The sequence below is a fragment of the Marmota marmota genome, unplaced genomic scaffold (genome assembly GCF_001458135.2).
Source record: "Marmota marmota marmota unplaced genomic scaffold, marMar, whole genome shotgun sequence".
Classification (NCBI taxonomy): Eukaryota; Metazoa; Chordata; class Mammalia; order Rodentia; family Sciuridae; genus Marmota; species Marmota marmota.
The window spans coordinates 16,538,448-16,555,384 of record NW_026000016.1 but is presented as its reverse complement, the minus strand read 5'-3'; the positions used below and the strand labels follow the sequence as shown (position 1 = coordinate 16,555,384).

Here is a 16,937-nt window from a genome sequence, read left to right as displayed (position 1 = left end):
ATATATATATATAATCACTTAAAAATAAGTAAATATATAAAAGAAAAACCAGTAGAGTAGGAGGAGGAGAGATGGGGGAGGGAATGAGGAAAGGAAATGTTCTGGGGACCAAAATGGAGCAAATTAAATTCCATTCATGTATGATTTTGTCAAAATAAGCCCAACTATTATGTATAGCTATAATTCAATAATAAAAACATTTTTAAAAATAAAAAAATGGAATCCTGGATCACTGAAAAACTTTAAAAGGTTTATATTTTTTATCCTATAGCAAAAGCCTCTATTTACCGTATGTGCCAACTAGTGTAAATCCTAACACATCCAGAATGGCTTATGTAGAGGTTTGAGGAAAATGGGCTGGAGATTAAGAAGCTCAGTAATGTTTTAGATTTTTTTAAAACCTAGAATTCGTATTTTAAAAGGCATTATCATAACAAATTCTACCTGTTGGACTACCAAATCCCACGGCATCTCAACATTTGAGCACAATATTCATTAAGAGTATTCTGTCAGGTAAAGTCCCTGCTACAAAGCAGTAGCCAGGGCTGGGGATGTGGCTCAGTGGTAGAGCACTTGCCTAGCATGGGGGAGGCTCTAGGTTCAATCTGAAACACAGCAAAAACTTAAAAAAATAAAAGAAAAGAAGGTACTGTTTTATTAAGAAGAAGAGAAGGGACACTGACCTTTCAACTCACCATCGTGTATGCTTTGCTTGCTTCCCTGAATGAGGAGAGAAGAGCAAGATAAAATATTTCTTGACATTGTAAGGAAATAAGACACAATAGATGAGCAGATTTATTTCCTTAAGCATTAATTTTAAAATTAGTTCTTTGAAAAACTGTATTGCAGAGATTTTCATGTTCATAAATAGGGAATCCATAACCCAACATTTCCTAGTGGGTTCAGGAGTGGCATGATAATGAGAATCATTAAACACACAAAACATGCCATGCCCAGTTCTTGGTATACATTATCTCTAATTCTATTGACAGCCAAATAGTTTAATCTTTATTATTCTCTTTTTACTGATGAACAAACAGAAACTCAGATCATGTGATGTGACATCTCTACAGCTATCCAGTTACTAACTGGAGGACTTGGATTCATGTACAAGTCTTGCTTTTATATCTATCTGAATAAATTTATTCTTTCACTATTTTAAAATAATTTATGCTGCGAAAACTTTCCTTTGTACAAAATCCTAATTGGAAATACAATGTATAAACCAAGTGTGGTGGTGCATGCCTGTCATCCCAGTGACTCTGGAGGCTGAGGCAGGAGGATTACAAGTTTGATGCCAGCCTTAGCAACTTAGAGAGGCCCTAAGCATTTAGTGAGACCCTGTCTCAAAATGAAAAATAAAATAAGGGCTGAGGATGTGGCTCAGTGGTCAAATGCTCCTGGGTTCAATCCCCAAAACCAAAATAAATAAATAAACAAAATATAATGTGTAAAAATATATACATTGAAATTAAAAACCACTACATTACATTATGTTATCATTATATCATGTAATCTCTTCTTCCTATAAATTGTAATACTTTTTAGCAAATGAGATACTCTAAAATTACTTTATTATTTTATGAATGCAAAAGTAATATCACTTAACTTACTTTGTTAATGGTTATATATTGATTATTTGCAGATGGAAAAGCTTTGAAAAAAATTTAAAATTGAAAATGGTGTAGATATTATTATGAAAAACATACTTTTGACATATACACATCAAATTTTTCCACCTTTACTTTCCTTTAAAGGAAGGAAGGACTCAAATGCTCAACATCCTATTTTTGAGCCAACACCAAGTAGAACAAGAAGATACTCTCTCTACTTGTGGCTTACCTTGCTACTCTGTGGACCCTTGCTAGACTCACACTGGGATGAAGAGCATATGGAATCCTGGCTTGATTTCCTATAATGGAAGGAAGGAAACCCAAGGATGAAAAGGTACTATATCATACTCCAAGAGTATCTTCTGCTTAACTTTCCATTGATTGCTTCTTGTATCAGCTGTGGATACCAGGCCCTTCAATTATGAAATTTTGTGTGACAGACATTCAGTAGTGTGGTGGAGACTCCTGGGGAGCTTTTAGCAGCTAAGGTGTATTGCTGCCTGGGTCTGGAAAAAACAAGTCTGATCTGTCCTACTAGTAAAGCTGGATTTACTCCCAGAGGCTTTGACACTGAAATGGCTGGGGATGGGGTGGTTTTGGGTAGGGTCTGACAAGCCTGGCTAACTTCTTGCACTATAATGGTCAGTGCTGGCTTGATTCTGTCTCTGCAGTGGTTTGCTAGCATGGACCAAAAAGTGGCTTAGGGTGCTGGTGCTGGTGCAGATGAACACAGTGGAAGTCTTTGAAATATTGTCCAAATTGTTTTGATGAAATTTCAAGCCAAGAGGTAGGTAAGGTGTTGTATTCTGGCTCACCAGTGGGTGACCTCAAACTAACACAGAAACTTTTTATTTCTTCTCTGGAGATGTGTTTAATATTGTTTATTGCCCCCAAACCAGAATTCTCAAGCCAATATACTTTCTCTTAAATACTTATAAAACAAGTCTTTGTTCTTTCAGAAATGGATGGAGATTGCTCAGTGATGTTGAATTGAATGTGAAACCTGCAGTTTGATCTTCTATCCCTGCCTGGATCTAACTTTAGCTTCACATAGGTGGTGACAGTGTTAGATGTTGGCTCACAGTGTGGCTGAATGATGTAAAGGAGGCTGTGAAGTTGATATGGTGAGGGGACCACACAGCACATTAGGTCCCTGAGGACCACTCTAACTACATAAAGACAGTGACAGGAAAAAAAGCATTGAAGCTGAGAAGTCAACTCAACTTATGTCTTCCTCCAGTTGTCCCCTTCTTTAATACTGGAATGAAGAGAACTCTTTTTTAATGTCATCAACATAAGTCCCAGATAATACTACTTGATCCATAAATACTAATTACCTTGCACATTCAGGAGTACGAAAGAGGAACAGTATGTCATTAATCCTAAAGCGCTTGGGATCCAAGTCAGGGTCCACATTGAAACAACCTTCAGGTCGATACCTGAAAATCAGCATGCATTTACATGATAAATTTCTCAAAGCAGATAACTTGTATTATTTTTTTAATATGGAATGCTTCATGAATTTGCATGTCATCCTTGAGCAGTGGCCTTGCTAATCTTCTCTGTATCGTTTCAATTTTAGTATATGTGCTGCCGAAGCAACCACAATAACTTATATTATTTGTACCATATTTCCCATGCAAATATGACCAACTCCCAAAATGTTGATGACTTTGAATATAAAGAAAATCCAGGGGCTAGGGTTGTGGCTCAGAGGTAGAGTGCTCTCCTAGCACGTGCAAGGCCCTGGGTTTGATCCTCAGCACCATATAAAAATAAATAAATAAAATAAAGGCATTATTAAAAAAAGAAAATCCAGAAATTTTAGGGTTTGAATGTTTTCTTTAATAAGGTTCTGCATAACCATATAATCCCTTAATAGTTTAAAAGTCTTAATTCAGTTAATTGGACTGGTTCTCCTAACTATAGGTCAGAGTGTCAGTTTGTATAATCCTGTGGTGGAAACTACTGGAAGTATCATACTGTTTAAATAATAGAATTATACTCTCTGAATAAGTGGAGTGACAAATTGGAATTAAAAGAGCTTACAATTTAGTGGAGAAGAATAGGCATTTTAGAGATTACATTGCTCCTGTTTTTCAAGTCCCCTGATGCTCCAGATTGTAAGGAATGATACACCATCCTAGGTAGTGGCCTGAGTGAGAACAGAGCAACTGTGCCTAACTGCCTGAAAATCAGCATGCTTGGTTCCAAAAGTAACACTTTTAATTCCTTATAGCAAATAGGCCCTTTAGCAAAATCCCCTTTCCCAGAAATGACTTCTGCTAATTTGAGCCAGTGAGGGAGTAGGATCTGAGCTGTCCTTCAAAGGCCATATGTTAAAGGTTTGGTCCTTGGCTTGATGATATTGGGAGCTGGTGGAAATTTGACTAGGTAAGGCCTAATGAGAATTTTCTGGTCAGTGGGGCATGCCCTTGAAGGGCCAGTGGGATCCCACTCCTTCCCGGCCTTCATTTTTGCTTCCTTGCCAGAAGATGGTTTTGCTTCAAGCAAAATGGCCAAATGATCATAAACTGAAACCTCTGTGAGCCCAAATAAAACTTTTCTCTTACTGATTATGTCAAGTATTTGTTAAAGTAAGGGAAAACTGACTAAGAGTGATGAAGTAACCAAGTTCAAAAAATAAAGGATTTGGGCTTGATGACTTGTTGGGCTCGAAATTCTTAGGTATTTCTGCTTTGCAGATAAGCTGAATACATTAAATACATTAAAATCATTCTTAAGCTGAAATACATTAAAATTATCAAAAAACAATATTGAAGCCCGATGCAGTAGTACATGTCTGTAATTCCAGCAGCTTGGGAGGCTGAGGCAGGAGGATCACAAGTTCAAAGCCAGCCTCAGCAATTTAGCAAGGCCCTAAGCAACTCATTGAGACCATCTCTAAATAAGACATAAAAAGGGTTAGAGACATGGCTCAGTAGTTAAGTGCCCCTGGGCTCAATCCCTGGCACCAAAAAAAAAAAAAAATGAATTTGGGCCTCCCCAAAACATGGATTTGGGAGCAGAGAGAGAGAAGGCTTATTTCTCCTGAGAATATTCCTAATTTAAAGGAAGAGAGGTCTTAGGCAAAGTTTAAGGTAGAAGAAGAAATGGCCTTCACCATGAATATGGAAACTATTTTCAATTTAAAAGCAAATTACCTTAATTATATGTTTTGAAAAATACTCCAGTGGTTCTCTATCAATTGTTTTTCTATAATTATCAGCCTATTAGAAAGGGACGCCATATAGAAACCACAAAAATGAGTTGCTTTTCTCTCTGATTGGGTGTTGGAATTGCATGCATCTCTTGACAAAATACCAGGTACGCCAACAAAGAGGATCTCTACCTTTAAATTGAGAATGTTCTCAGGAGAATTGCCCACCCTTTCATCTGTGGCATCCATACTGGTCTTCTAAGTCTTATCTACTTTCCCTTCTTGGCAATAAGTCACTTACAGTGCAATAAATATATTAATTAAAAAAAAGGTGAGGCAGTGTGCCATGCACATAGATACAGATATCAAATGACAGTCTGCAAGAAAAGCTCCAGGGCAAGGTTGAAGAGAAGGACCGGAAGGACCAGAGGATGGCAGAAATTGTAGGGACGGTCCAGGAGAACATGGACTGAGGTGCAGAGTGTAGGGTCTGAACCTCAAATATTGACTATTTCAATTAAAGCTTCAAAAGAGAATAAATCCAGAGTCCCAATGAGAATTGTTTTCCTTTCAAAAGTTGTCTAAAAGCAATGATTCAAACTTGGACAGAAAAAGAGCATTAAGTCCAGATAGGCCGGTACTATGTAAGGTACTGTAGAGAGGCAGAGATTGCTTGTGAATTTTCCTCTTCTGCCTCATCTGTTCCAGCTTTCTTTTCTCCTATCCTTCATACATCTTCCCTTCCCTAAGGAATTAGATAATCTTTATATTTTAATTTAATCATTAAAATTCTTGGCCATCTTGTACCTTTAAATAAAATCTTACAAACCCCTTTGACATAGAGTGTCCACACATGGTCCTTGTAAGAGTCCTAATTGGACAACTGGGGAATTATTATTTACAATCCATCTGAACAGATAATACAATATACATTGGCTTCTTTATAACCAATGGCAAAAAAAATTTAGATATGAATGGCAGAGGAAGATTTTGGTCATAATATAGAGCATCTCAATCTAAGTGCTTGCGATTAAAAATTACACCTGACACATTAGCCTTTGCTAGCACCATTCCATAATAAATTGGATGTGTTGGGGTGCTGAATGAGACATAAAAGCCCTAGGACACCTCTCACCATTTGACTTTGGAAATCACCAGTTGACAACTAGACATGTGTTTGAAATTCTGGAGATATTTGTGTTTGAAGTTATTATGTATTTTAAGTATTTGTCAAAGTGACAAGTTTGGACAAGATCACACATGAAAAGATCATATAGGCATGTGAGGAGAGTATAGGTCAAAGTTCTTAGAATATAGATACTTAAGGTTTACTGTGTATATATCATTCTAGAATTCGAATGTAAGGAACATAGTCTTTTCATGACCATAAACTCCAGGAAAGCCTCCCTTAAGAGTCATCCCCACTTTTATCCATTATGTTTTGTTTTGTTAAGCATTGCCAGTTATTTTGACTATTATTATTCAGTAAACCTTTTATATTATTTAAGGCAAAAATACAACTTACACTTCTTTGACAGTAGATGCTACAAAATTCCATAGGATGATTATACCATTTAAGGCTCCAGTAACTATCAAATTATATCCTTCTCTTTGTAATAAATCCATGCAGCTCACCTCAGTATTGATAGCAGGATTCTAAAGAAAGAAGAAAAATGGCCTCATAGTTAAGAATACAATATCTAACTGTAGTATGAATGCCGTGTGAACAAGTTGTAATTGTCATCAAGTTAAAACAAAATGTCTTCTTAAAACTGTTTAAGTAAAATCTAATGAAATTTAGTAAAATCTAATCTAAAGTTCGACGTTCAATCTGAAATTTTAAAATTGAAAAACTCATTAAAACAACAAAAATATGCTCTCCTTCATGCTGGTTCCTTTCTCTCAGCCTTGATTTATTCTTCTTTACCAAACATTAGATTACCTTTCTACCTTTCTCTTCTCTTCAAACTTGTTGAAAGAATACTCTGCACTAGCTATTTTTCGCCGACTGACCTTTCTTTCGCTCAGCAACCCTAATTGGCTTCTGTTCCATATCGTTGTGTGGCCCTTTTTTATTTACCATTATTTCCATTTCTATGTGATACTTTTCAATTATCTTGTCTTGAGTATTTGTTGGGCATCTTATGTTCATAGACTATGATGTCAAATAGGTGATTGGAGAAATGCATAATAATGTAAAGTATTCAGATGAAGTATTGATTACCACATAATTTTAAAGCATTCTATCAGAGGCATGCATAATACTTGATGGTTAAGGGAATATTGGGACCCTGGCCCCTTCCTCTCTCTTTTACTTCCTGCCACGAGGTGAGCAGTTTCCTTCTCCAAGTGCTTCCACCATGATATTCTGTCTTGTCACAGGCCCGAAAGCAACAGTGCCAAGCAACGATGAACTGAAACCTCTCAAATCATGAGTCAAAAATAAACCCTCCTCCTTGAAGTTGATTTTCCCAGGTACTTTATCACAACAATGAGAAGCTGACTAATACAGCTTGTGTCTCTTTGGTCCTTCTTTTTCTGTTTTCTTCTTGGTATCCTCTTAGTCTGCCAACTTTTTAAATGTCAATACCATTAAGGTTTACCTCCAATACATCCAACTCTTTCTGGGCAATCTTATTACCTTATGTTTGAATCATTTATCACCATGTTAATGACTACAAGCTTCAGGTTTGAATATTTAATCACCAATTTGAACCTTTACAGATATCTCAAAGTTAATACATCTAAGTTATTGCCTGATTTAAGCATGTTCCTGGCGCTGTCCTTGAGTCCTCTCCCAATTATTTGGCATTCATCATTAATTAACTGATGGCCAATTCTGCTACTTTATTGACTAAATATTTTTGGAAACCTTCCCTTTCTCATTGTGCTATCATGATCTTGTAACTTTCAAGTCAAACAATAGCCTATTGCCTGAATTTTTGTAGTTTAATTGTCATTCAAATCTGCCACCTAAGCAGCATCAAATGTGAGCAATCCACAACACAATGCGATCCTGCCATTTCCCACATACAATTCTTTAGTGGCTTTTCATCTCTTAAAAGATATTCAAGCATTTTACCATCATGAGCACCATCCAGTCCATATCCACTTTTTTTTTTTTTAAATCTTCATCTTCTACCATTCCAGTCTTCCTTCAGCCACACTGAGATATTTGTAGTTATCTTTCTCTGACTGAGCAATATTGAACCTCCATAAATTGATCATGTTATCTACTTCACTTGGGATTCACTCTATCTTTTCACATCCCTTTAGAAACCCCTATCTGGGCCAAGCTAACTCCCAATAATTCTTTATATCTAACTTGGCAATTATCTTCTTCAGGAGCTCCCCTCTCACCACAGCCCTCCAAGTTCTCTGCTGTACTCCGATAACCCAGGTACTATATCTCATTAATCTTGACATTTCCAGTGTTAAGAGATCAACATGCTACATGGTAAGTGCTCAGTAAAAACTGCTTTCTAAGTGAAAGAGTTTTTTGGAAAGAATTTCCACATAGACTCCAATTTTTTCCCAGGTGACTTTTGCATTTTCCCTAAAGAGTAATTTTAAAATACACTGCACAAAGGAGGTACTATAATGTTAATTTGATAAATACCCAAAGTAAGAATTCAAAATCAGAGATACTGACACTTGCATAAAATCCTAGAAGGTACTTCCATTGTACTTCAATAATTTATTATATAATTTATAAAATACTTTTTTCAAGGTAATTGTTTTCATTACCTATGCAATTACTTGCCATCTCCTTTGGTTCTGACTTATTGTACATTGATCTTCATTGTGTTCTTATTAGCTATAAACAATGTCTCATACATCAATTACATATGATTGAACCTAGTGTTTCCAGTGATCCACAGCATTGGAAGAAGAAGTAGGATAAAATTACTTTATGTGGAGGCACATTTTGTTTTATTTTTTGCACACATTTTTTGATAATGTTATTATGATCTAGGCACTATATGTATTAATTTCAAAGACCTTTTAGATAACAAAACCTAGTTATTTAAATGAGCGATGACTGGAATTCAAATTGCAGTGCTATACTGACATTTGTTTCATTATGAATAAAAATCATATCTCTTTGTCATATAATAGTTTCAGTTCTATAAAACAAGATATATTATTCTCTCTTAAATTATGTTACAGTTTATTCACTAATGGTAGCAGGGAAAACTTATGATTACTATAATTTTCTTCTTTTATAGCATGCAGTTTTTATTGACTGACCATTTATCCCTGTAAAAGCTGAAAAGTATGAGTGGCTTCAGTTAATATTAAATAAATGAGGCTAATGAATATTCTCATTTTAAAAAAATCAATTTGTTTAATTTTTATTCTTTTTCTATCTTCCCCACATTTTTATTGGTGCATTATAGATGCACAGAATGATGGGATTTGGTGTTACATATTTGTACATGTGCACAATATAACAATATAATTTGGCCAATATTGCTCCCCAGCATTTCTCCCCTCTGGTCTAAATTTTTATAGAAACAAAGGGACAGTTTCCTTGCTTCTCCATCCATCAACCTCCAGCATCTGCCCTGGACACTTCATAGCTCAGGTATGCACATATGCATCTGCCTGGTTGAGGAGATACAAGCACCTCATAAAATCTCTTTCTAAAGGGGTTTTAAGAAGTTGTCAAATTCAATACATTCATCCACTTCTGAGATATTTTGAAATGAATTTGAACTTTAGTTAGCAGTTATAAACCTTTTCTTGATCACAACACTTCAAAAATCTTTTTAAAAGTTAAGGTGGAATTTTACTCACCATAAAAAGGGAAGAGTTACTGATACATGCAGTGATACAGGCATACCTCAAAAACATTATGCTAAATGAAAGAAACCTTACATATAAACTATAGGATTATACTTATGTTGCATTTGGAAAAACAGATTTATGGTGAAAAAAATTGGAGCAGTGGTTTCCTCTGGGTGAGAGGCAGATGCTGAGTAGGCAGGGACATGGAAGAGCTTTATGGGATAGTGGTAATGTTCTTTATCTTGATAGGGATTTGGGTTGTACGTATTTCTCTTTAAACTCATTGAATAGATGCTTAAATTTTGTGCATTTTCTCTTATGTAAATTTCACTAAAAACAAACCTAAATAGTGAACTCCAGCTAATGATGCACATGCCAAAGTGTTTAGGGGTGATATCTACCTTTGCCTTCATCTTTTCTTCAAAATATATTTTTAAAATAAGGTGGCCTGAAGGAATCATAAATATTGTAAAATTTTAATGGTTAAATTTAAGTGAAATGATATAGAGGTGTTCACTGAAATAATTTTATATTTGAAAATTTTTGTATTAAAATGTTGGGAGAAAATAGCTATGAACCTTGCACTCCTGAGAAAGAATTTGCATACAATTTCACAGGCTTTTTAGACTCCCAGAAGTCTACCCATGGCCAGGGAGCCCCTGAATCCCAGGGTAAGGATTCTGGTTCTATAACTTGAAGGTCTATCATTAAGTACATGTTAGGATAAACATGTTTTTTCCCCCTGGGTTAGGGAAAATAAGACTGGTTCCTTTCATTATGCTTACAATTTTGGAATTTACACTATCTTGAAAAAAATAGTCCAATAATATTATTTTCTTATTTATATTTTAAAACAGCATTAAAAAGGGCAACAACAAAACAAGGCCTTTATAATTAACCATATGATGCCATCAAAGCAGGATGAGAAGTTTAAAAGGAATGAAACTTTTGAAAAGAATAAAGTTCTATCAACATTGAAAAAAATCTAGATGAAAATATATGGTATAAAAATAATAATTGGCAAAAAAAAGTGAATTACCATTTCATGATCTTTTGATATGGTCCCAAACTTACTTCCTATTAAAATCCAGAAGAATTTAAAAGACCTTGCGATTTTTATTTTTTTATTGACTTTTTAACAAAATAAATGACAGCAGAATGGATTACAATTATTATTTCACATATACAGCACAATTTTTCATATCTCTGTTTGTATATAAAGTATGTTGACAACTATTTGTGTTCTTCATACATGTCATTTGGATAGTCATGTCTCACATTCCACCCTCCTTGCTAACCCCCTGTCCCCTGTCTTTCCCTCCTACCCCTCTATCCTATCTAGAATTCATCTATTCCTTCCATGACCTTGCTACTTTTAGAAAGATTAGTTTAAATAGGTAGATAAACAGATAGATGATATAAATGATAGAAATGACATACTGAGAGACAGACAGACAGACAGACAGGATTCTATAGTGAAGAACACTTACAAATTGTATCTTAAGTACTTCCTGATACCAGAAACTCATCTTTACCTAGCTTCCTAAAAGTTGGTATTGCCTTGGCAAAAATGATCATACACAAAACATTCACACTAATAAGAAACTGGAAAGACACTTGGAACTTACATTGCAAAGGACTAGTATCCATAATATATATCCCTAATGATTTATACATGGGATAATACACATACATACAAAAACATGTCATATATAATTTCTAGTAAATGAAAAGCTTTTACTACATCAGAAGAAAAGGAGCAATCTAGGTAGAAAAATGGGCAGAAGATATGAACAATTGGTCCGCGCGCGCGCACATGTTGTTGCCCTTTTTAATGCTGTTTTAAATTATAAATAAGGAAAGAATATCATCAGACTATTATATATATATATATGTATATATATATATAAAATTTATTCACTATATACAAAATAAGTGCATGTAAAATATACCAAGTTGTAATTTTTTTCATGTTATATTTCATGCTATATGCATTTTACCATAATTTTTTTAAAAAAACAAAGACCAAGATTCCTAGAGTTTATAATAATCTCCAAAATAAAATAATACTAAATAAAATAAACTAATAAACTAAAATAACAAAGGAATGATTATATATATAAAATCATATTCTACTATGGTTATTCTATTATGGTTATTCTATTATTTTCCTAATAAAGGATGGTAGAGAACCAAGTATGGATAAATATTTGGTTATATTAAAAAATAACATTAGAGACATAAGTTAAAACAAAAATTAAAAACAAAGAGCTAACAATATAGGTTAGGGAGGGAGTAGGGTGGAAGGACACAAGTAGAAGTTAGATCAGACCTTGTTTTTTATCTTGGAATACAAGTTGTTTCATAGATTTGATTTTGGAACTATTTAAATGTTCTACATAATAATAAGAAAAGTTAATTTTAAAAAGCAACTTGGGAGTCTGAAGAAGGAGTACTGCAAGTTGAGGTCAGCTTCAGCAATTTACCAAGAACCTTAACAACTTAGCAAGGTCCCAAAATCCTGTTTCAAATTTTAAAACAAGTTAAATAAAAAGAATTGAGGATATAACCGAGTGTCAGAGTGCCCCTGGGTTCAATCTTCAATACTGAAAAAATAAAGCAATACATAAAAAAAACGAAAAAAGTAAATTTAACTGTTTGCAGTGTTGGTGGCACAAGGAATCCTTTCAAATAATTTTAAAACACAGTACATTCCAAATTATATCTACCCTAAGGACAAAAAGAACTCAAAAAAAGGAAGATCTTAAATTGTTCAATCTATCCTACTTCTAATAATTTTATTGCTTTTCTGAAACTAAAATATAACACAAAATACAATAACAATAAAATATTATATAAAAAGCATTATATAGTATATAAGGTTTGGTAAATAAACAATAGGATAAAGCAAATATTTAATTATATGAATGTCATTAAGAACAAAGATTTCCAGTGAAACGGAGATATAAAATAAAAACAGCCAAAACCATCTATTCTTAAATTTGAATTGGAAAGATCAGTTTGAGCTCATCATGTATTTTCTCTTAAAAGGTTTTTCTTTGCTCTGTCCAATGAAAAGCTGAAGACCTTTGAAAAGTTATAAAAGCAAGAATCAGACTAGTGGTAAAAGACATCTCAATCCCAGACTATGATTTTTAAATACTATTTCCCACTAAAAAGAAGAAGGGCTTCTTGGAGTAGCTTATAGATCTGGAACAAGAGATACACAGATGAGCCTGGATTTTCTTCTCATACCTGGAAGCTATCCAGAACTTCTGGGATCATGTCAAAAGAAATCCAGACATGATCCAAAGCTCCAACCATGTTGAAATAGGACAATCTGGGCATCAATAATAGTATGACTAACTGAAACACATCAAAAACATTTAAACTTTTGAGTTGACAGTGATACTAAGCAAATAAAATTCACTGGCCACCTTCAGAAGATGCTAGGAAACCTACTCCTTATTTTGAATACTAAAAAAATACAGAGAAAGTTAATTTGCTTTCCTGTATCAATTGTATCTTCACTATAATCAAATATTTGATGAAGGAGGGTTTTTCTTTAAATACACATTTCAGTAATAAAGAAAGCCTAAGGGCAGAGAGGCAACTGGAAATGAAATAATAGCCCTAGGTAATGATCATCAATGGATTCTGACACAAAGTCAACCAGTAGTTCTGTCAGTCTTGATGGAATAATATCATCACAACATACTCCATGATAGAGATTTGTTAAAGAAAAAAACAACAACAAAGTTATATGAAATTAACCAATTTTAATTCCCAGATTGCAGGAAGTTCAGAACCTAAAACGATATCATAAGGATGCAACCAGAAAAACCCAGAAAGTGAGAAAATATGGAAACAAATTATTAGGGGAGAAAAAAGAAAAACCGAAAGGCATTTATATATTAAAACCTATTTAAACTGGGTGTGGTGGTGCACACCTGTAATCCCAGCAGTTTGACAGGTCAAGGCAGAATGAGAGAAAGTTAAAAGCCAGCAACTAACTTAGCAAGAAAGGCCCTAAGCTACTTATCAAGACCTTGTGTCAAAATAAAAAAATAAAGAAAAAATCTGGGGATGTAGCTCAGTGGGTAAGTACCCCTGGGTTCCACCCCCTGTACTGGGAAAAAAAATAAAAGTTATTAAATAGATTCTCAACCAAATGAAACTGAGGTGCCTTGTTTTGAACCTTGTTTACTTTAAAACAAAGTAAAATAAAAAAAGAATTTATGAGGACATGTGGGGAATTTGAATACCAAAAGAATATGTGAAGATTTTAAAGACCTTTTGTAAATTATTTTAGAAAATATTTTAGAAAATAGTAGTATTGTAATTTTTGAAAGAGTCATTGTTTAGAAACAGATAACTGAAACATTTAGGGGTAAAATGACATAATGTCTGGAATTGGCTTTAAAATCTGTAGGAGATGATCATAGGAAGATTGGCAAGATTAAAGAAAAAAATGGCCATTCACAGAAAATATTTGAGCTGAGCAATAGTACATAGAAGTTCATTGTATTATTTTATGGACTTTTGTATATATATTATTTATGATTTTCAATAACTAAAAGGAAAAACTAAAAAAAGTTAAAACTTGAAACTTACTTTAGTATGTTGAGAAAATTTTCTCTGAACAACTAACTCAACATCTGGGAAAGGAATATCCATGTTTCTATTTTTAGATAAGGTCTTCAGATGTATAATGTGGTTTCCATCATGTAGGTGAGGCATAGGATCAGGTAGCTCCCATATCACCACAAGGAAAGCATCATCTTCCCTACCCTTTAGTAGAAATTCAGGGAGGGCATAGAAAGTTTAATTAATTGGTTTTACTTTGAGCTACTTTAAAGAATGAAAAATAAAACATATACTGCCGTATCCATCATCCAGCTTTATCAAATCTTAAGCCCTGTGAATCCCTTGCTAATATAGTTCCTCTTTCTTTTCTCCCCCCCACAAGAATAACCAGTAAACTGAACATGGTGTTAGTCAAATGTCCTGATATTTCTACATGTACATGTTCAGTCCTTATCAAGCTTAATATATAGGTTCTGAATGAAGAGTCAGAATAATCAAAGTGAAAAATGCTACAGTAGAACCCCAGACAATTTTGATGTGGGCAGAGTACTATATATATATATATATTTAAGCTCTTGAAAGGGGAATCTTTGTGACAACAGACATTGTTAGGAAGAGTATCCTGATGACCAATTGTTTTAATAATTGATCAATTGTATTATTCAAAAGAAAGTTGACATATCCTTGTGCTTTAGAGTATGTTACTAAGAAATTCCTTTCTACAGTACCATTTTGGATTGTGAAGACGACAAAGGAAGAGTATTGAATCAGGGAACTGCTTTACTCCTTGCCCTAGCTAAAAGATTATTAGTCATCTTAATCAATGTTGCTACTGCATGATTGCTTTCCTATTCAAGACTTGTGTGATCTTAGCTTCCAAAAAGAAAATAATAAAGGCAATGAGTCCTTGAATTCTAACTGACAGGGTAAGATCCACTCAGCAAGGATAAATGATGTAGCCTTCATTTTAAATATGAAGAAGGCATTAGTATTCCTAGGTGGTAATAGAGTCACAGGAAAAATAAATTAGCCTATCTCAATTCTCCCAAAACAGCCCTGAGCAGATTGCATCATTAACCTTAAAATAAACAAAGCAATTTTGGTGACAAATGGAAAAAGTGACTTGAGCATCTCTGAATGCATTATAAGGGACACAGCTTGCTGAGGAGCAGTTCCAGGAGCAATGAATTAATCCCAAAAGAGGATATAAGCAATGTCAGAGGTGGGTAGCTGTATGTAAATTTAACCTTCCTGATACTGGCTTTAGAGGATCTTGACTAACTCTGCAGCAGAAGCTTGATGGACAGGATACTGTGCCTGGACAGCTGTTCTTTCTGCTTTTTTGCTTGGACCTGGACACAGTTAATTAGCAGTCTCACAGAAAGTCTAATAGATAAACACTATATTCAGTTGGCTGACCAGGGAGGAATTACATGATATTATTCACTAAGAACTTTGGTTCTCCCAAGAAGATCACCTATAGCACAAATACAAAAATATAACCATAAACCTGGATCATTTTGATAGTTCCACTGAGCTCCAAGGCAAGGATCAAGTACTGGTGTTTTTCCTGAGTTTTGAGAAAAATCAGGCGTTTCAGCCAATGCTCTTCCTCTTTCCAGTCTTTCCCTTCTGGCAACGCTTTCATCTCTTGCCCACTGCCGAAGTCCCAGATTTTAACTGTCCCTGAGCACGCAAGGAAAAGACTACATGAATAACATAATTTGTGGAAAGCTTGGCTTTTAACTCAGAGCAAACTGATCTGATTGAAAGCTGTCTGCCAACAATTTATCCTACATTTATTTCTTACTAAGATTGATAAGTGAAGTTCCCCAGGCTTGCTGTGCATGAAATATATTTCTGTATGCCTTGATTTGTCACAGGCTGATAAAACCCCAATAGGATCAGGCAGAGTCTCTAAATTTATGACCGTTTTTATTATGGTTTGGAGAAGTGCCCCCACCCCCCCCAAGGCCCATGTGTTGAAGACTTGGTCTCCAGCTATGCTACTGGGAAGTGGTGGAACCTTTAGGAGATGGGGTCTGGGGAAAGGAAGTTAAGTCACTGAAGGAGTGCCATTGAGGGAGACTGTGGGACTCTGGACCCTTTTGATCACTCTTTTTCACTTCCTGGATGCCATGTTCCTGCCATGATGTCAGCTCTTTCACCACAGTCCCAATCAAGCAACCATGGACTGAAAGTCTCCTAAACTACAAGCCAAAACAAAACCTTCCTCCATATAGGTTAATTATTTCAGGTGTTTGTTACAGTAACAGAAAGCTGTTTTCTTTGAAACCCTTAGACTCTTCTATTTGAGTTTACTTTCTTTTCTGTTGATTCTCCCCATGCTTTTTTTTTACGATACGACTTTTTCATTGTGGTAAAATTTACATATAATGAAATTCACATCCATAAAAATATAATTTTAGGAGTTTTGACAAATATATCCCTCATGAAACTAATGTCTAAACTATGAAATGGAATATTCCATCCCCCAAGGAAATTATTCCCTGTGCTTTGCAATTCATCCTTACTCTCGTAGGCAGCTACTATTAGTTTTTCTTTTTTTTTCCTTTAATTTTTATTGTTGGCTGTTCAAAACATTACATAGTTCTTGATATATCATATTTCACACTTTGATTCAAGTGCGTTATGAACTCCCATTTTTACCCCGTATACAGATTGCAGAATCACATCAGTTACACATCCATTGATTTACATATTGCCATACTAGTGTCTGTTGTATTCTGCTGCCTTTCCTATCCTCTACTATCCCCCCTCCCCTC

The 16,937-nt window shown here is 34.7% G+C and overlaps 1 protein-coding gene and 1 non-coding gene across 2 annotated transcripts in view; both read right to left on the bottom strand.

The window, feature by feature from the left end:
• Window positions 1-16,937, bottom strand: part of Wdr64 (WD repeat domain 64) — a 140,074-nt gene that overhangs the window by 23,009 nt on the left and 100,128 nt on the right. The window contains exons 14-19 of the mRNA XM_048809781.1: window positions 15,662-15,837; window positions 14,179-14,355; window positions 6,299-6,429; window positions 2,951-3,052; window positions 1,843-1,912; window positions 684-720 (exon numbers count right to left, since the gene is read on the bottom strand). Coding sequence (XP_048665738.1) covers window positions 684-720; window positions 1,843-1,912; window positions 2,951-3,052; window positions 6,299-6,429; window positions 14,179-14,355; window positions 15,662-15,837 — 693 coding nt within the window. The remainder of the gene's footprint in view (window positions 1-683; window positions 721-1,842; window positions 1,913-2,950; window positions 3,053-6,298; window positions 6,430-14,178; window positions 14,356-15,661; window positions 15,838-16,937) is intronic.
• On the bottom strand, window positions 3,113-3,219 carry LOC125618575. The gene has a single exon (XR_007349914.1). It is a non-coding gene; the product is annotated as a U6 spliceosomal RNA (small nuclear RNA).